General features: G+C 38.9%; 1 protein-coding gene across 4 annotated transcripts in view; it reads left to right on the forward strand.

Annotated features, from left to right (window-relative positions):
• The window catches only part of IPP (intracisternal A particle-promoted polypeptide), a 37,198-nt gene extending 25,828 nt beyond the window's left edge, over nt 1-11,370 (forward strand). For 3 of the 4 annotated variants that reach the window (XM_027537408.1, XM_027537407.1, XM_027537409.1), the window contains exon 9: nt 9,441-11,370. In XM_027537408.1, the coding sequence (XP_027393209.1) occupies nt 9,441-9,665 (225 nt within the window). In that variant the 3' untranslated portion in view covers nt 9,666-11,370. Of the gene's footprint in view, nt 1-1,206; nt 1,245-9,440 lie in introns of those variants that run through there. The other variant, XM_027537411.1, reaches the window with a different exon arrangement.
• The last annotated feature ends 1,548 nt before the right edge of the window (nt 11,371-12,918 follow it).

Below are 12,918 nucleotides of genomic sequence, written 5' to 3' on the forward strand. Positions count from 1 at the left end.
TTCTTCCCCTCACTCTCATCATTTAATATTGTTGTTTACTTATCTTCTTGCATTGTTTCTTTTTTAAAAAATTCTTATTGGAGTATAGTTGATTTACAGTGCTGTGTTAGTTCTTGCATTGTTTCTGATGGGAGGTCGGTAGTCAATCTTGTTCTCCCATATAGGTAACATCTCTTTTTTCTTTGACAGTTTTTTAATACTTTTTTCTCTTTCTTATGGATTTCCAGTAATTTGATATATCTTATGGGATTTTGGTGTTTAACTTGCTTGAAATTCATTTAACTTCTTGAATCTGTAGAATTATAGCTTCCATCAAATTGAAATCAGCCTTGTTTCTTCAAGTATTCTCCTGCTCTCTTTCTGGGATTTAAGTAATGCCCATGTAAAACCATTTGATATTGTCCCATAGGTCACTGAGGCGTGTTAATTTTTCCCATCCTTTTTCTCTCAGTATTTCAGTTTGTTTTTCTTGGTTTTCATTTTCCAGATGTTTCAGGTTAATTTGCAAACAGTGTATGATTTGTTTAAGGTATATCATATGTTTTGCTATATATATACTTGTGAAATGATTACCACAATCCAGGTAATTAACATATCCATCAACTCACGTAGATCCCTTTTCCTTTTTTGTGTCTGTATGTGATGGGAGCTCTTAAGATCTGCCTTCTTGGGGACTTCTCTGGCAGTCCAGTGGTTAAAACTCTATGTTCCCAATGCAGGAGGCATGGCATCAATGCCTTTTTAGTAAATTTCAAGTATACAGTATACTATTATTAACTATAGTCACCATGGTATATACATTAGATTGCTAGAACTTATTCATCCTGCATAATTGAAATTTTGTTCTCTGTGCTTCAATATTGATAGTTTTTCTTGCTGTGTCTTCAAGTCCGTTAACTTCCTACACTGTCTAAACTTTTAATTTGCAGTATGTAATTCTATTTAGGAAAATTTTTATTTCAGGTATTGTATTTTTTAGCTCCATAAGATATTTTGGTTATTTTTATAAGTGTCTTCCATTTCTCTCATCATTTTTTATGTTTTCTTTTATATCCTTGAATGTATTTATAATGTCTGTGTTAAAGTACTTATCTGCTAATTCTATTAATTTGACATTTTTGAACCTGTATCGGTTGAAATTTTTCTTCATGGTTTCAGTCACATTCTTTTTCTTTTTTCTTTTTTTTTGCTTTTCCACATTTCTAGTAACTGATCGCAGAGAAGGCAATGGCACCCCACTCCAGTACTCTTGCCTGGAAAATCCCATGGATGGAGGAGCCTGGTAGGCTGCAGTCCATGGGGTTGCGAAGAGTCGGACATGACTGAGCACCTTCACTTTCACTTTTCACTTTCATGAATTGGAGAAGGAAATGGCAACCCACTCCAGTGTTCTTGCCTGGAGAATCCCAGGGACGGGGGAGCCTGATGGGCTGCCGTCTACGGGGTCGCACAGAGTCGAACACGACTGAGGTGACTTAGCAGCAGCAGCAGCAGTAACTGATGGAATGTTGGACATTGTAGATGTTACATAGTTGAGTATTTGGATTTTGTTTTCTTCCCATAAGTGTTGTGTTTACTTTTGATAGGCAGTTATTTGCAAATCAGATTGATATTTTGAACTTGTTTTTAAGCTTTGTAGAGAAGGAAATGGCAACCCACTCCAGTGTTCTTGCCTGGAGAATCCCAGGGACGGGGGAGACTGGTGGGCTGCCATCTCTGGGGTCACACAGAGTTAGACACGACTGAAGTGACGAAGCAGCAGCAGCAGGGAAGGTCTAGAAGGTCTAGGTCCTTTAGGAATAGTTTAGCCCTACCACTGAAGCATGGCTCTTCTTGACTTGTGTTTGTCCTAGCTGTCCAAAAGTTTTCTTCATATTGTCTGGTCAAAGCTAGAATATCATCCAGCCTTGTGTGAGCTCTGAGAATTGTTAAGCTTACAGGAGTTCCTGTAAAGGAAAGTTGTTTCTTTTCTTTTTACACCAGACATGTGGGTTTTCCACACCAAATTCTTCTCTGATCCTCTGTGGACACCAACTGGCATCCTAAGTCAATTCAGTTCTGACACTAACTATCCCACAAGTTATAGGCTCAGTACCATAAGACTGCCCTCACTTTAGACACCATTCTTAAGTAGTATGTCCTCATTTTAACCACTGACTTTGTTACAAATTGAGGATTACTGTGATCCCTTCCTCAGGTTAAATAATTTGCTATAATGGCTCACAGAACTCTGGGAAACACCTTACTTAACTGTTTTCCAGTTTATTATAAAGGATATTCTATGTTACTATAAGTATAGAACAATAGAACCAGAGATCAAATTGCCAACATCCGCTGGATCATGGAAAAAGCAAGAGCGTTCCAGAAAAACATCTATTTCTGCTTTATTGACTATGCCAAAGCCTTTGACTGTGTGGATCACAATAAACTATGGAAAATTCTGAAAGAGATGGGAATACCAGACCACCTGACCTGCCTCTTGAGAAATGTGTATGCAGGTCAGGAAAGCAACAGTTAGAACTGGACATGGAACAACCGACTGGTTCCAAATAGGAAAAGGATTATGTCAAGGCTGTATATTGTCACCCTGCTTATTTAACTTATATGCAGAGTACATCATGAGAAAGGCTGGACTGGAAGAAACACAAGCTGGAATCAAGATTGCCAGGAGAAATATCAATAACCTCAGATATGCAGATGACGCCACCCTTATGGCAGAAAGTGAAGAGGAACTAAAAAACCTCTTGATGAAAGTGGAGAGAGAAAAAGTTGGCTTAAAGCTCAACATTCAGAAAATGAAGATCATGGCATCCGGTCCCATCATTTCATGGGAAATAGTTGGGGAAACAGTGTCAGACTTTATATTTTGGGGCTCCAAAATCACTGCAGATGGTGACTGCAGCCATGAAATTAAAAGACGCTTACTCCTTGGAAGGAAAGTTATGTCCAACCTAGATAGCATATTCAAAAGCAGAGACATTACTTTGCCAACAAAGGTCCATCTAGTCAAGGCTATGGTTTTTCCTGTGGTCATGTATGGATGTGAGAGTTGGACTGTGAAGAAGGCTGAGTGCCAAAGAGTTGATGCTTTTGAACTGTGGTGTTGGAGAAGACTCTTGAGAGTCTCTTGGACTGCAAGGAGATCCAACCAGTCCATTCTGAAGAAGAGCCTTGGGATTTCCTTGGAAGGAATGATGCTAAAGCTGAAACTCCAGTACTTTGGCCACCTCATGTGAAGAGTTGATTCATTGGAAAAGACTCTGATGCTGGGAGGGATTGGAGGCAGGAGGAGAAGGGGACAAGAGAGGATGAGATGGCTGGATGGCATCACTGACTGGATGGACGTGAGTCTGAGTGAACTCCAGGAGTTGGTGATGGACAGGAAGGCCTGGTATGCTGTGATTCATGCAGTTGCAAAGAGTCGGACACGACTGAGTGACTGAACTGAACTGAACTGAATAAAGGGTATAAATGAATAACCAGATGAAGAAGTATAGGGCAAGATCCAGGAGGGTCTTACAGGTTTCTGCCCCAGTGGGATTTGGGCATATTACTTACCTGGCATGTGGATATGGTCACCAAACCAGAAGTGCTCCAAACCTCACAGTTTAGGGATTTTTATGGAGGCTTCATCACATAGGCATGATCAGTTTCAACCGCCAGTCCTTCTCTAATTCCCTGGATGACAGGGTATGGGACTAAATTCCAGGCTTCTAATCTTGGCTTGATCTTTCTGGTAAGAGACGCTTATATTGATGTTATACAGGATCCTACAAGAGTTGCCTTTTTAGGGAGGAAGATATTCTTGTCACCAAGGAAATCCCAAGGGACTTAGGAGCCCTGTGTTAAGAACTGCAGTCAGAGACCAAATATATGTCTCGTTATGTCACATCTTCCCATTTGTTGTTGCTTGACTATTCTTATGGAGTCTCATTTTAAAATTTTCTTTCCCCTTTTCTTCTCTTTTAAAAATTTTTTATTTTTACTTTTTTGTTTTATTTTCTTTTATAGTCTCATTTTATGCATGCAAAGATTAGGAGTATTCAGCCAGACTCAAGGGAACCTCTGTCCTCTGGCACTCTTCCTTACAAATCTCAACTGCATCAGCCTCTCTCAACTCTGATTTCTGTCTCATAAATCAGCTGACTGTCATGCTCTGCTTGGGATTCCCTTCTCTGTACTGCTGTTCAGAAAGCCCTCCAGGCAAAAAGCCTGGACAGCTATGGAGCTCACCTTGTTTCTTTCTTTTTCTGAATCACAGTTCTTCATTGCCTGTTGTCCATCATCTGAGAACTTTATTTCGTAGTCTGTCAAGGTTTCTAATTCTTTATGGTAGGAGGGCACATTTGGTAACAGTTACTCTACCATGACTGAAATTAGAGGTCCCCTCTGATTCTGTCCTTTTGAGTATTTCTTTACTATCTTGCATACTAAAATATTTCAAGTATAAGGAAGATTATACTTCTCTGATCCTGGAATCAGTCATTTCTCCAAGAACCTTTAGTTTCTCTTAGTGAAGAACAGTATTTGGAAACCAAGATTAGCTCTCAGACTATTCATTGCTACTGGAGTATTGCTGCTTCTAGGCATTCTCAGTCAACAGCTAAACATAAACAGTAAATGTATATGTGTGTATGTATTCACACAAATACTCATTTATAAGTATTTCCATATCTGTGCTTATATGTTATAAAACCATGAGTTCATAATGTTGGCACCAATTTCAGTATACCTGATTCTTCCCATGAAAGAAAGGGGCCTTCCCCTTTCCATTAATGTAAATACCTTCTCTATCAGTTAAAAGGGCTTCCCAGGGGGTGCAGTGGTAAAGAATCTGCCTGCCAATGCAGGAGATGCAAGAGACATGGGTTTGATCCCTAGGTTGGGAAGATCCCCTGGAGAAGGAAACGGCAACCTACTCCAGTATTCTTGCCTGGAAAATTCCATGGACAGAAGAGCCTGGTGGACTACAGTCCATGGGGTTGCAGAGTTGGACATGACTGAGCACACAAACATATCACATCATAATCACATCAGTTAAAAACTTGGCTCCTGTTATTCTCAATGTATTTACTTATTTGTTCAGTGAAACAAGTCTCCCTACCATTCCAGCTGTCTTCTCCACTTGTACCTCTGTACATTACCTATCCTATTACTGACTATATGAACACTCCAATATTCTCTCATGCCTTCAGTTACTTGCTTGATGTAATTATGCTACAAAAGGAAAAGAAGAGAAAGTAGATAAGAGTTGGTTGTGAATCACTGTTCTATCATGCATTTGTTCTTTAGTCCATTTATTCATTCACAAATATGTAAAGACCTGGGGAAGCAAAGGCTACCTAATATATAATCCCCCAGCTCTCAAGGAACCAACATTCTAGTGGGAAATATAAAGAAATAGACAAACAATTGCATTACAATTTGTTAGGTGCTAGAATAATGTAAGCCCAAGGTGTGTTATGTCACAGACTTACAGGTTAGAAAAATTTTTTCCAAGTTAATTTCCATGGAATACTATTTTTTTGCTTTTTTTGTTGTTGTTGTTGGCCACTGCCACCTGGGATGCAGGATCCTTAGTTCCTGCACCAGGGTTCAAACCTGTGCCCCCTGCAGTGGAAGCATGGAGTCAACCACTGGAAAACCAGGGAAATCCCTGCATTGATAATAGGAAGTAGATAGCATAAGTTTCCCTGGTCAACTATACTTAGGGAAAGTTGGATTCAGTTCAGTTCAGTCACTCAGTCGTGTCCGACTCTTTGCGACCCCATGAATCGCAGCACGCCAGGCCTCCCTGTCCATCAACAACTCCCGGAGTTCACTGAGACTCATGTCCATTGAGTCAGTGATGCCATCCAGCCATCTCATCCTCTGTCATCCCCTTCTCCTCCTGCCCTCAATTCCTCCCAGCATCAGAGTCTTTTCCAATGAATCAACTGTTCGCATGAGGTGGCCAAAGTACTGGAGTTTCAGCTTTAGCATCATTCCTTCCAAAGAAATCCCAGGGCTCTTCTCCTTCAGAATGGACTGGTTGGATCTCCTTGCAGTCCAAGGGACTCTCAGGAGTCTTCTCCAACACCACAGTTCAAAAGCATCAATTCTTCGGCGCTCAGCCTTCTTCATAGTCCAACTCTCACATCCATACATGACCACTGGAAAAACCATAGCCTTGACTAGACAGACCTTTGTTGGCAAAGTAATGTCTCTGCTTTTGAATATGCTATCTAGGTTGGTCATAACTTTCCTTCCAATGAGTAAGCATCTTTTAATTTTATGGCTGCAGTCACCATCTGCAGTGATTTTGGAGCCCAAAAAAATAAAGTCTGACACTGATTCCACTGTTTCCCCATCTATTTCCCATGAAGTGATGGGACCAGATGCCATGATCTTCGTTTTCTGAATGTTGAGCTTTAAGCTAACTTTTTCACTCTCCTCTTTCACTTTCATCAAGAGGCTTTTTAGTTCCTCTTCACTTTCTGCCATAAGGGTGGTATCATCTGCATATCTGAGGTTATTGATATTTCTCCTGGCAATCTTGATTCCAGCTTGTGGTTCTTCCAGTCCAGCCTTTCTCATGATGTACTCTGCATATAAGTTAAATAAGCAGGGTGACAATATACAGCCTTGACGTACTCCTTTTCCTATTTGGAACCAGTCTGTTGTTCCATGTCCAGTTCTAACTGTTGCTTCCTGACCTGCATACAGATTTCTCAAGAGGCAGGTCAAGTGGTCTGGTGTTCCCATCTCTTGAAGAATTTTCCACAGTTTATTGTGATCCACACAGTCAAAGGCTTTGGCATAGTCAATAAAGCAGAAATAGATGTTTTTCTGGAACTCTCTTGCTTTTTTGATGATCCAGCGGATGTTGGCAATTTGATCTTTGGTTCCTCTGCCTTTTCTAAAACCAGCTTGAACATCAGGAAGTTCACGGTTCACGTATTGCTGAAGCCTGGCTTGGAGAATTTTGAGCATTACTTTACTAGCGTGTGAGATGAGTGCAATTGTGTGGTAGTTTGAGCATTCTTTGGCATTGCCTTTCTTTGGGATTGGAATGAAAACTGACCTTTTCCAGTCCTGTGGCCACTGCTGAGTTTTCCAGATTTGCTGGCATATTGAGTGCAGCACTTTCACAGCATCATCTTTCAGGATTTGAAATAGCTCCACTGGAATTCCATCACCTCCACTAGCTTTGTTTGTAGTGATGCTTTCTAAGGCCCACTTGACTTCACATTCCAGGATGTCTGGCTCTAGGTCACTGATCACACCATCATGATTAACTGGGTCATGAAGTTTTTTTTGTACAGTTCTTCTGTGTATTCTTGCCACCGCTTCTTAATATCTTCTGCTTCTGTTAGGTCCATACCATTTCTGTCCTTTATCGAGCCCATCTTTGCATGAAATGTTCCCTTGGTATCTCTAACTTTCTTGAAGAGATCTCTAGTCTTTCCCATTCTGTTGTTTTCCTCTATTTCTTTGCATTGATCACTGAGGAAGGCTTTCTTATCTCTTCTTGCTATTCTTTGGAACTCTGCATTCAGATGTTTATATCTTTCTTTTTCTCCTTTGCTTTTCGCTTGTCTTCTTTTCACAGCTATTTGTAAGGCCTCCCCAGACAGCCATTTTGCTTTTTTACATTTCTTTTCCATGGGGATGGTCTTGATCCCTGCCTCCTGTACAGTGTCACAAACCTCCGTCCATAGTTCATCAGGCACTCTCTCTCATATCTAGGCCCTTAAATCTATTTCTCACTTCCACTGTATAATCATAAGGGATTTGATTTAGGTCATTCCTGAATGGTCTAGTGGTTTTCCCTACTTTCTTCAATTTAAGTCTGAATTTGGCAATAAGGAGTTCATAATCTGAGCCACAGTCAGCTCCTGGTCTTGTTTTTGTTGACTGTATAGAGCTTCTCCATCTTTGGCTGCAAAGAATATAATCAATCTGATTTCGGTGTAGACCATCTGATGATGTCCATGTGTAGAGTCTTCTCTTGTGTTGTTGGAAGAGGGTGTTTGTTATGACCAGTGCATTTTCTTGGCAAAACTCTATTAATCTTTGCCCTGCTTCATTCCGTATTCCAAGGCCAAATTTGCCTGTTACTCCAGGTGTTTCTTGACTTCCTACTTTTGCATTCCAGTCCCCTATAATGAAAAGGACATCTTTTTTGGGTGTTAGTTCTAAAAGGTCTTGTAGGTCTTCATAGAACCATTCAACTTCAGCTTCTTCAGCATTACTGGTTGGGGCATAGACTTGGATTACTGTGACAGGATTAAATAAAGTTAAATAAATTTCTTTAGGACTTCTTTACACAATTTATTAAAATAAGGTATTTCATGAATCTTTATGTTAAATCTCTCACATTTAAGTGACCACACAGCCCTTACTTTTGTTTGTGAAACATCTTGGGAGGGAAAGTTTCAGGGAACATATTTTGTGAAATATGGATTTATTGTTTTTCAGTCACTCATTCATGTCCGACTCATCAACTTGCCTCAAGAAATTCACTCTCTAGCATTGATGCATAATCTCTCTTCATTTTTTATGATTTTATAAATTTTGTTCATCATATGCTTTATTTTCAAATTATTATTATTTTTTAATCTGGAAACATTTTCTTTTCTCCCTTGATTATTTCTCAGGACCTTTTTTTAGCTTCTTGTTTTCTGGGTATAGACAGTTTCCCTGGAGTTGGACTTTGTCATTTTGTCTATAGCAGCTTACTGACATTGCTTCAATGAATAATATATGCCAAGAGTTAGCAAACTTTCTATTAAAAGACTGGATAGTAAATGTTTTAGGCCTTGGGGGCTACATGCAATCTCTTCTTTTGACATATATATATTTTTAATAACCTTTTAGTGTGGAAAGATCATTCGTAGTTTGTAGGCTTAAAAAAATAGGCCCTAGTTTCCAATCCCTGATCTATATACTATCTTTCTGAAAATATGTTTTATATTTTACTAGGTGTACTAGATGTCCTTGAAAAAAAAAGATTCCACGTTAAAATAAATTTGGCCAGTGTTGTTTCTTGTTCTCTTGGAGATTTATGAGGCCTATTATATTATAGATGCAAAAAAGCCCTTTTGTAAGCTTTCTTCTCCCTTGAACTTTGTGAGTTTGTGTGGTGTGTGTTTGAATTACATACTTGTATTTCATAGAACTAGTTTCTCTGAATTCTTGCCTATATAGAATTTCTATATTATCTCTTGGTGATCATAATTTATAATTAATCACAGATAAATTTTTCATTATTTTCCTCTAAATTTACTACTTTGTCTACACCTACTAAAAGTTTCTATTTAAAATACTGTATATACTTATATGACTAGGTTGTAAGTTTGAAATTTAAACATGTAAAGAGAACCAGAGTATCTGATTTCTCAGCACTTTTCTGTGTTACCATGTTATAACACTGCAAACTTCTTTTTTCTTTTATTCAGGAAAAGTGGGTTGAAGTTTCCTCAATGAAGGTGCCTAGAGCAGGCCTGTGTGTTGTGGCAGTCAATGGGCTTCTGTATGTTTCTGGAGGTCGATCTTCCAGCCACGATTTCTTGGCTCCAGGTACCTTGGACTCAGTTGAAGTTTATAACCCTCATTCAGATACATGGACAGAAATTGGCAATATGATTACCAGTCGTTGTGAAGGAGGTGTTGCTGTACTATGAAATAGAAAGCATTAAGACAGCAAAAGAAACATTTTGAAAATGCAGAATCTCACCTTTTGCACATCACAGTTGTATTTGGTGATAGGACCCTTTCTGTTTTCTGTGAATTTGGTAGAAAAATGACTAAAGAATTTTTTTAAAGAATTTGAGTGAGAAGTGATAGTGGAACATATCCTAAATTAATAAAGAGTTCTCACAAATTTGCCAAGCTGATCAACAGATGCTGTTTATGCTCTAGAATTGTCCAGTTAGGAGTAGAGTCCTAGTTGTAAAAAGAATTTGCCAGAAGCTTATTGGCAAATAGTTCCTTTAGCGGCTTTTCCAGTTCAATTTAAGCTATAACATGACCATTGTGTGATGTAAAAATATCAAATGAGACAGTTTAAAGATGTCTATACATTCATGATTCAGCTCAGAGCACAATATTCCATGGCCATGGCTTAAATTATAGAGAAAAGCCAATGAGACAACTTCCTACTTGTGTTTTATTCCTACTTTTCACTAACCCCAAACTTTTTATTGGCAGCAGGTATACTGGGAGGGACATGTTGGAAATATCTAGCTGTTTATATAAATTTTCACTTGTTGATAACAGCATAAAAAAAGCTCTTGTTCACTTATGTTTTTGTTTTGATGCTGGAATGCAAGAGAGAAATGAATAGGAGGTTCTTAGTGACAGTCCTTTATTGCAATAGGATGATGTATGGGTGATAGAGGCCAGCTGGTCATATGCACCTTTTTCCAAAAATATGTGTAGCTTTGGGAAGAGGGAATTTATTAGATTACCAAGCTTTATGAAGCATACTCATACTTGGGCAAGCCTAAGTATGAACTTAGTACAAAGCCACGGCCTGGCTTGGAGAAGATGGAATTGTAGATCCCTGTACAACTTTTTATATACACTAACTCATAAATGTAAAAGCTTCTGATCCAAAACTGCTTCTCAAAACTTAACTTTCTCCAAGAAGCATTCTAAAGAACTGTTCTCTATTTCTGAAACAAAGATTTTGTGTATATGATCATCACTTTTATTTCTACTAGTCAGTTGGAGCCATATACATTAAAGGTCTTATACATTTAGGTTTACCTAGCTGTTCCAGGATTTGATATCTATATCCCTGATTTCCCCTTTTCTTTATGAAAGTCCTTTAGTATGTTATAGGCATCAGTGGCTTATTTAGATAGAAAACCTTTGGTAAGCATTAAAGACTCAGGTCCGAAATATTTGGATTGATCCACAAGGATACTTTCCTTCACAACTTAACCATATGTATATTTTAAGAAAAGCTTATTAGTGCAGACAGAAAGCTCTGTGTCGCATTCTTTCGGGTATCCTGAAAGTATGCAGGGTCACAGTGGCTGACTGGGATGTGTAAAATGTCAAAGAATGAAGTATCAAGATAATGTATAAACTAAGCTGTAACTCATGTGCCTTTAATATTTCTAGTTGAGAATGTGTTCAAAAGAGATTTACAAAATTTCCTGTCATTTAATTTTCATTATTGCCTGGTGCCAGCCTAAAATGGCAGTATGAAGGGAGCCATTTTGTACTACTATGATGGAAATGCAATCAAGACAATCAGTGTTTGGGCTTAAATAGATTCAGACGATGCCTGAAAATAAGTAATTGTAAATATGCTTATTTCTTAGAAAATGACAGATTGTTTTAAAAAGAATGTACTAATAAAGTGTCTTGAATTTTTTATTTTTTTGCTTTTCCTTGTATTACTCATCAACTTAGTTTATTAGTATCGTTCTTAGATTACAAGGATTGCCCACGAATTTCAGTGTTTCAGCTTTAGGGATTTGCACATTTAATTTTACATTTAATTGTTTTCTGAACAACTATTAAAATGATAAGTCTGAATTTGGCAATAAGGAGTTCATGATCTGAGCCACAGTCAGCTTCTGGTCTTGTTTTTGCTAACTGTATAGACCTTCTCCATCTTTGGCTGCAAAGAATATAATCAATCTCATTTCAGTGTTGACCATCTGGTGATGTCCACGTGTAGAGTCTTCTCTTGTGTTGTTGGAAGAGGGTGTTTGCTATGACCAGCGCGTTCTCTTGGCAAAACTCTATTAGTCTTTGCCCTGCTTCATTCTGTACTCCAAGGCTAAATTTCCCTGTTACTCCAGGTATCTCTTGACTTCCTATTTTTGCATTCCAGCCCCCTATAATGAAAAGGACATCTTTTATGGGTGTTAATTCTAAAAGGTCTTGTAGGTCTTCATAGTACCGTTCAACTTCAGCTTCTTCACAGTTACTGGTCAGGGTGTAGACTTGGATTACTGTGATATTGAATGGCTTGCCTTGGAAACGAACAGAGATCATTCTATCGTTTTTGAGGTTGCATCCAAGTACTGCATTTCGGACTCTTTTGTTAACTGTGATGGCTACTCCATTTCTTCTAAGGGATTCCTGCCCACAGGAGTAGGTATAATGGTCATCTGAGTTAAATTCACCCATTCCAGTCCATTTTAGTTCGCTGATTCCTAGAATGTTGACGTTCACTCTTGCCATCTCCTGTTTGACCACTTCCAGTTTGCCTTGATTCATGGACCTAACATTCCAGGTTCCTATGCAGTGTTGCTCTTTACAGCATTGGACCTTGCTTTACCACTAGTCACATCCACAACTGGGTGGTGTTTTTGTTTTGGCTCCATCCCTTCACTCTTTCTGGAGTTCTTTCTCCACTGATCTCCAGTAGCATATTGGGCGCCTACCGAACCTGGGGAGTTCATCTTTCAATGTCCTATCTTTTTGCCTTTTCATACTGCTCATGGGGTTCTCAAGGCAAGAATACTGAAGTGGTTTGCCATTCCCTTCTCCAGTGGACTACATTCTGTCAAATCTCTCCACCATGACCCACCCGTCTTGGGTGGCCCTACATGGCATGGCTTAGTTTCACTGAGTTAGACAAGGCTGTGGTCCATGTGATCAGATTGGCTAGTTGTTTGTGATTGTGGTTTCAGTCTAGTGGTCTAGTGGTTTCAGTCAACCACTAGACCATTCAGGTATGACCTAAATCAAATCCCTTTGATGATACAGTGGAAGTGAGAAATAGATTTAAGGGACTAGATCTGATAGAGTGCCTGATGAACTATGGATGGAGGTTCGTGACACTGTACAGGAGACAGGGATCAAGACCATCCCCAAGAAAAAGAAATGCAAAAAGGCAAAATGGCTGTCTGAGGAGGTCTTACAAATAGCTGTGAAAAGATAAGAACCAAAAAGGAAAGGATAATAGGAGAG

Source organism: Bos indicus x Bos taurus, chromosome 3, assembly GCF_003369695.1.
Source record: "Bos indicus x Bos taurus breed Angus x Brahman F1 hybrid chromosome 3, Bos_hybrid_MaternalHap_v2.0, whole genome shotgun sequence".
Taxonomy (NCBI): domain Eukaryota; kingdom Metazoa; phylum Chordata; class Mammalia; order Artiodactyla; family Bovidae; genus Bos; species Bos indicus x Bos taurus.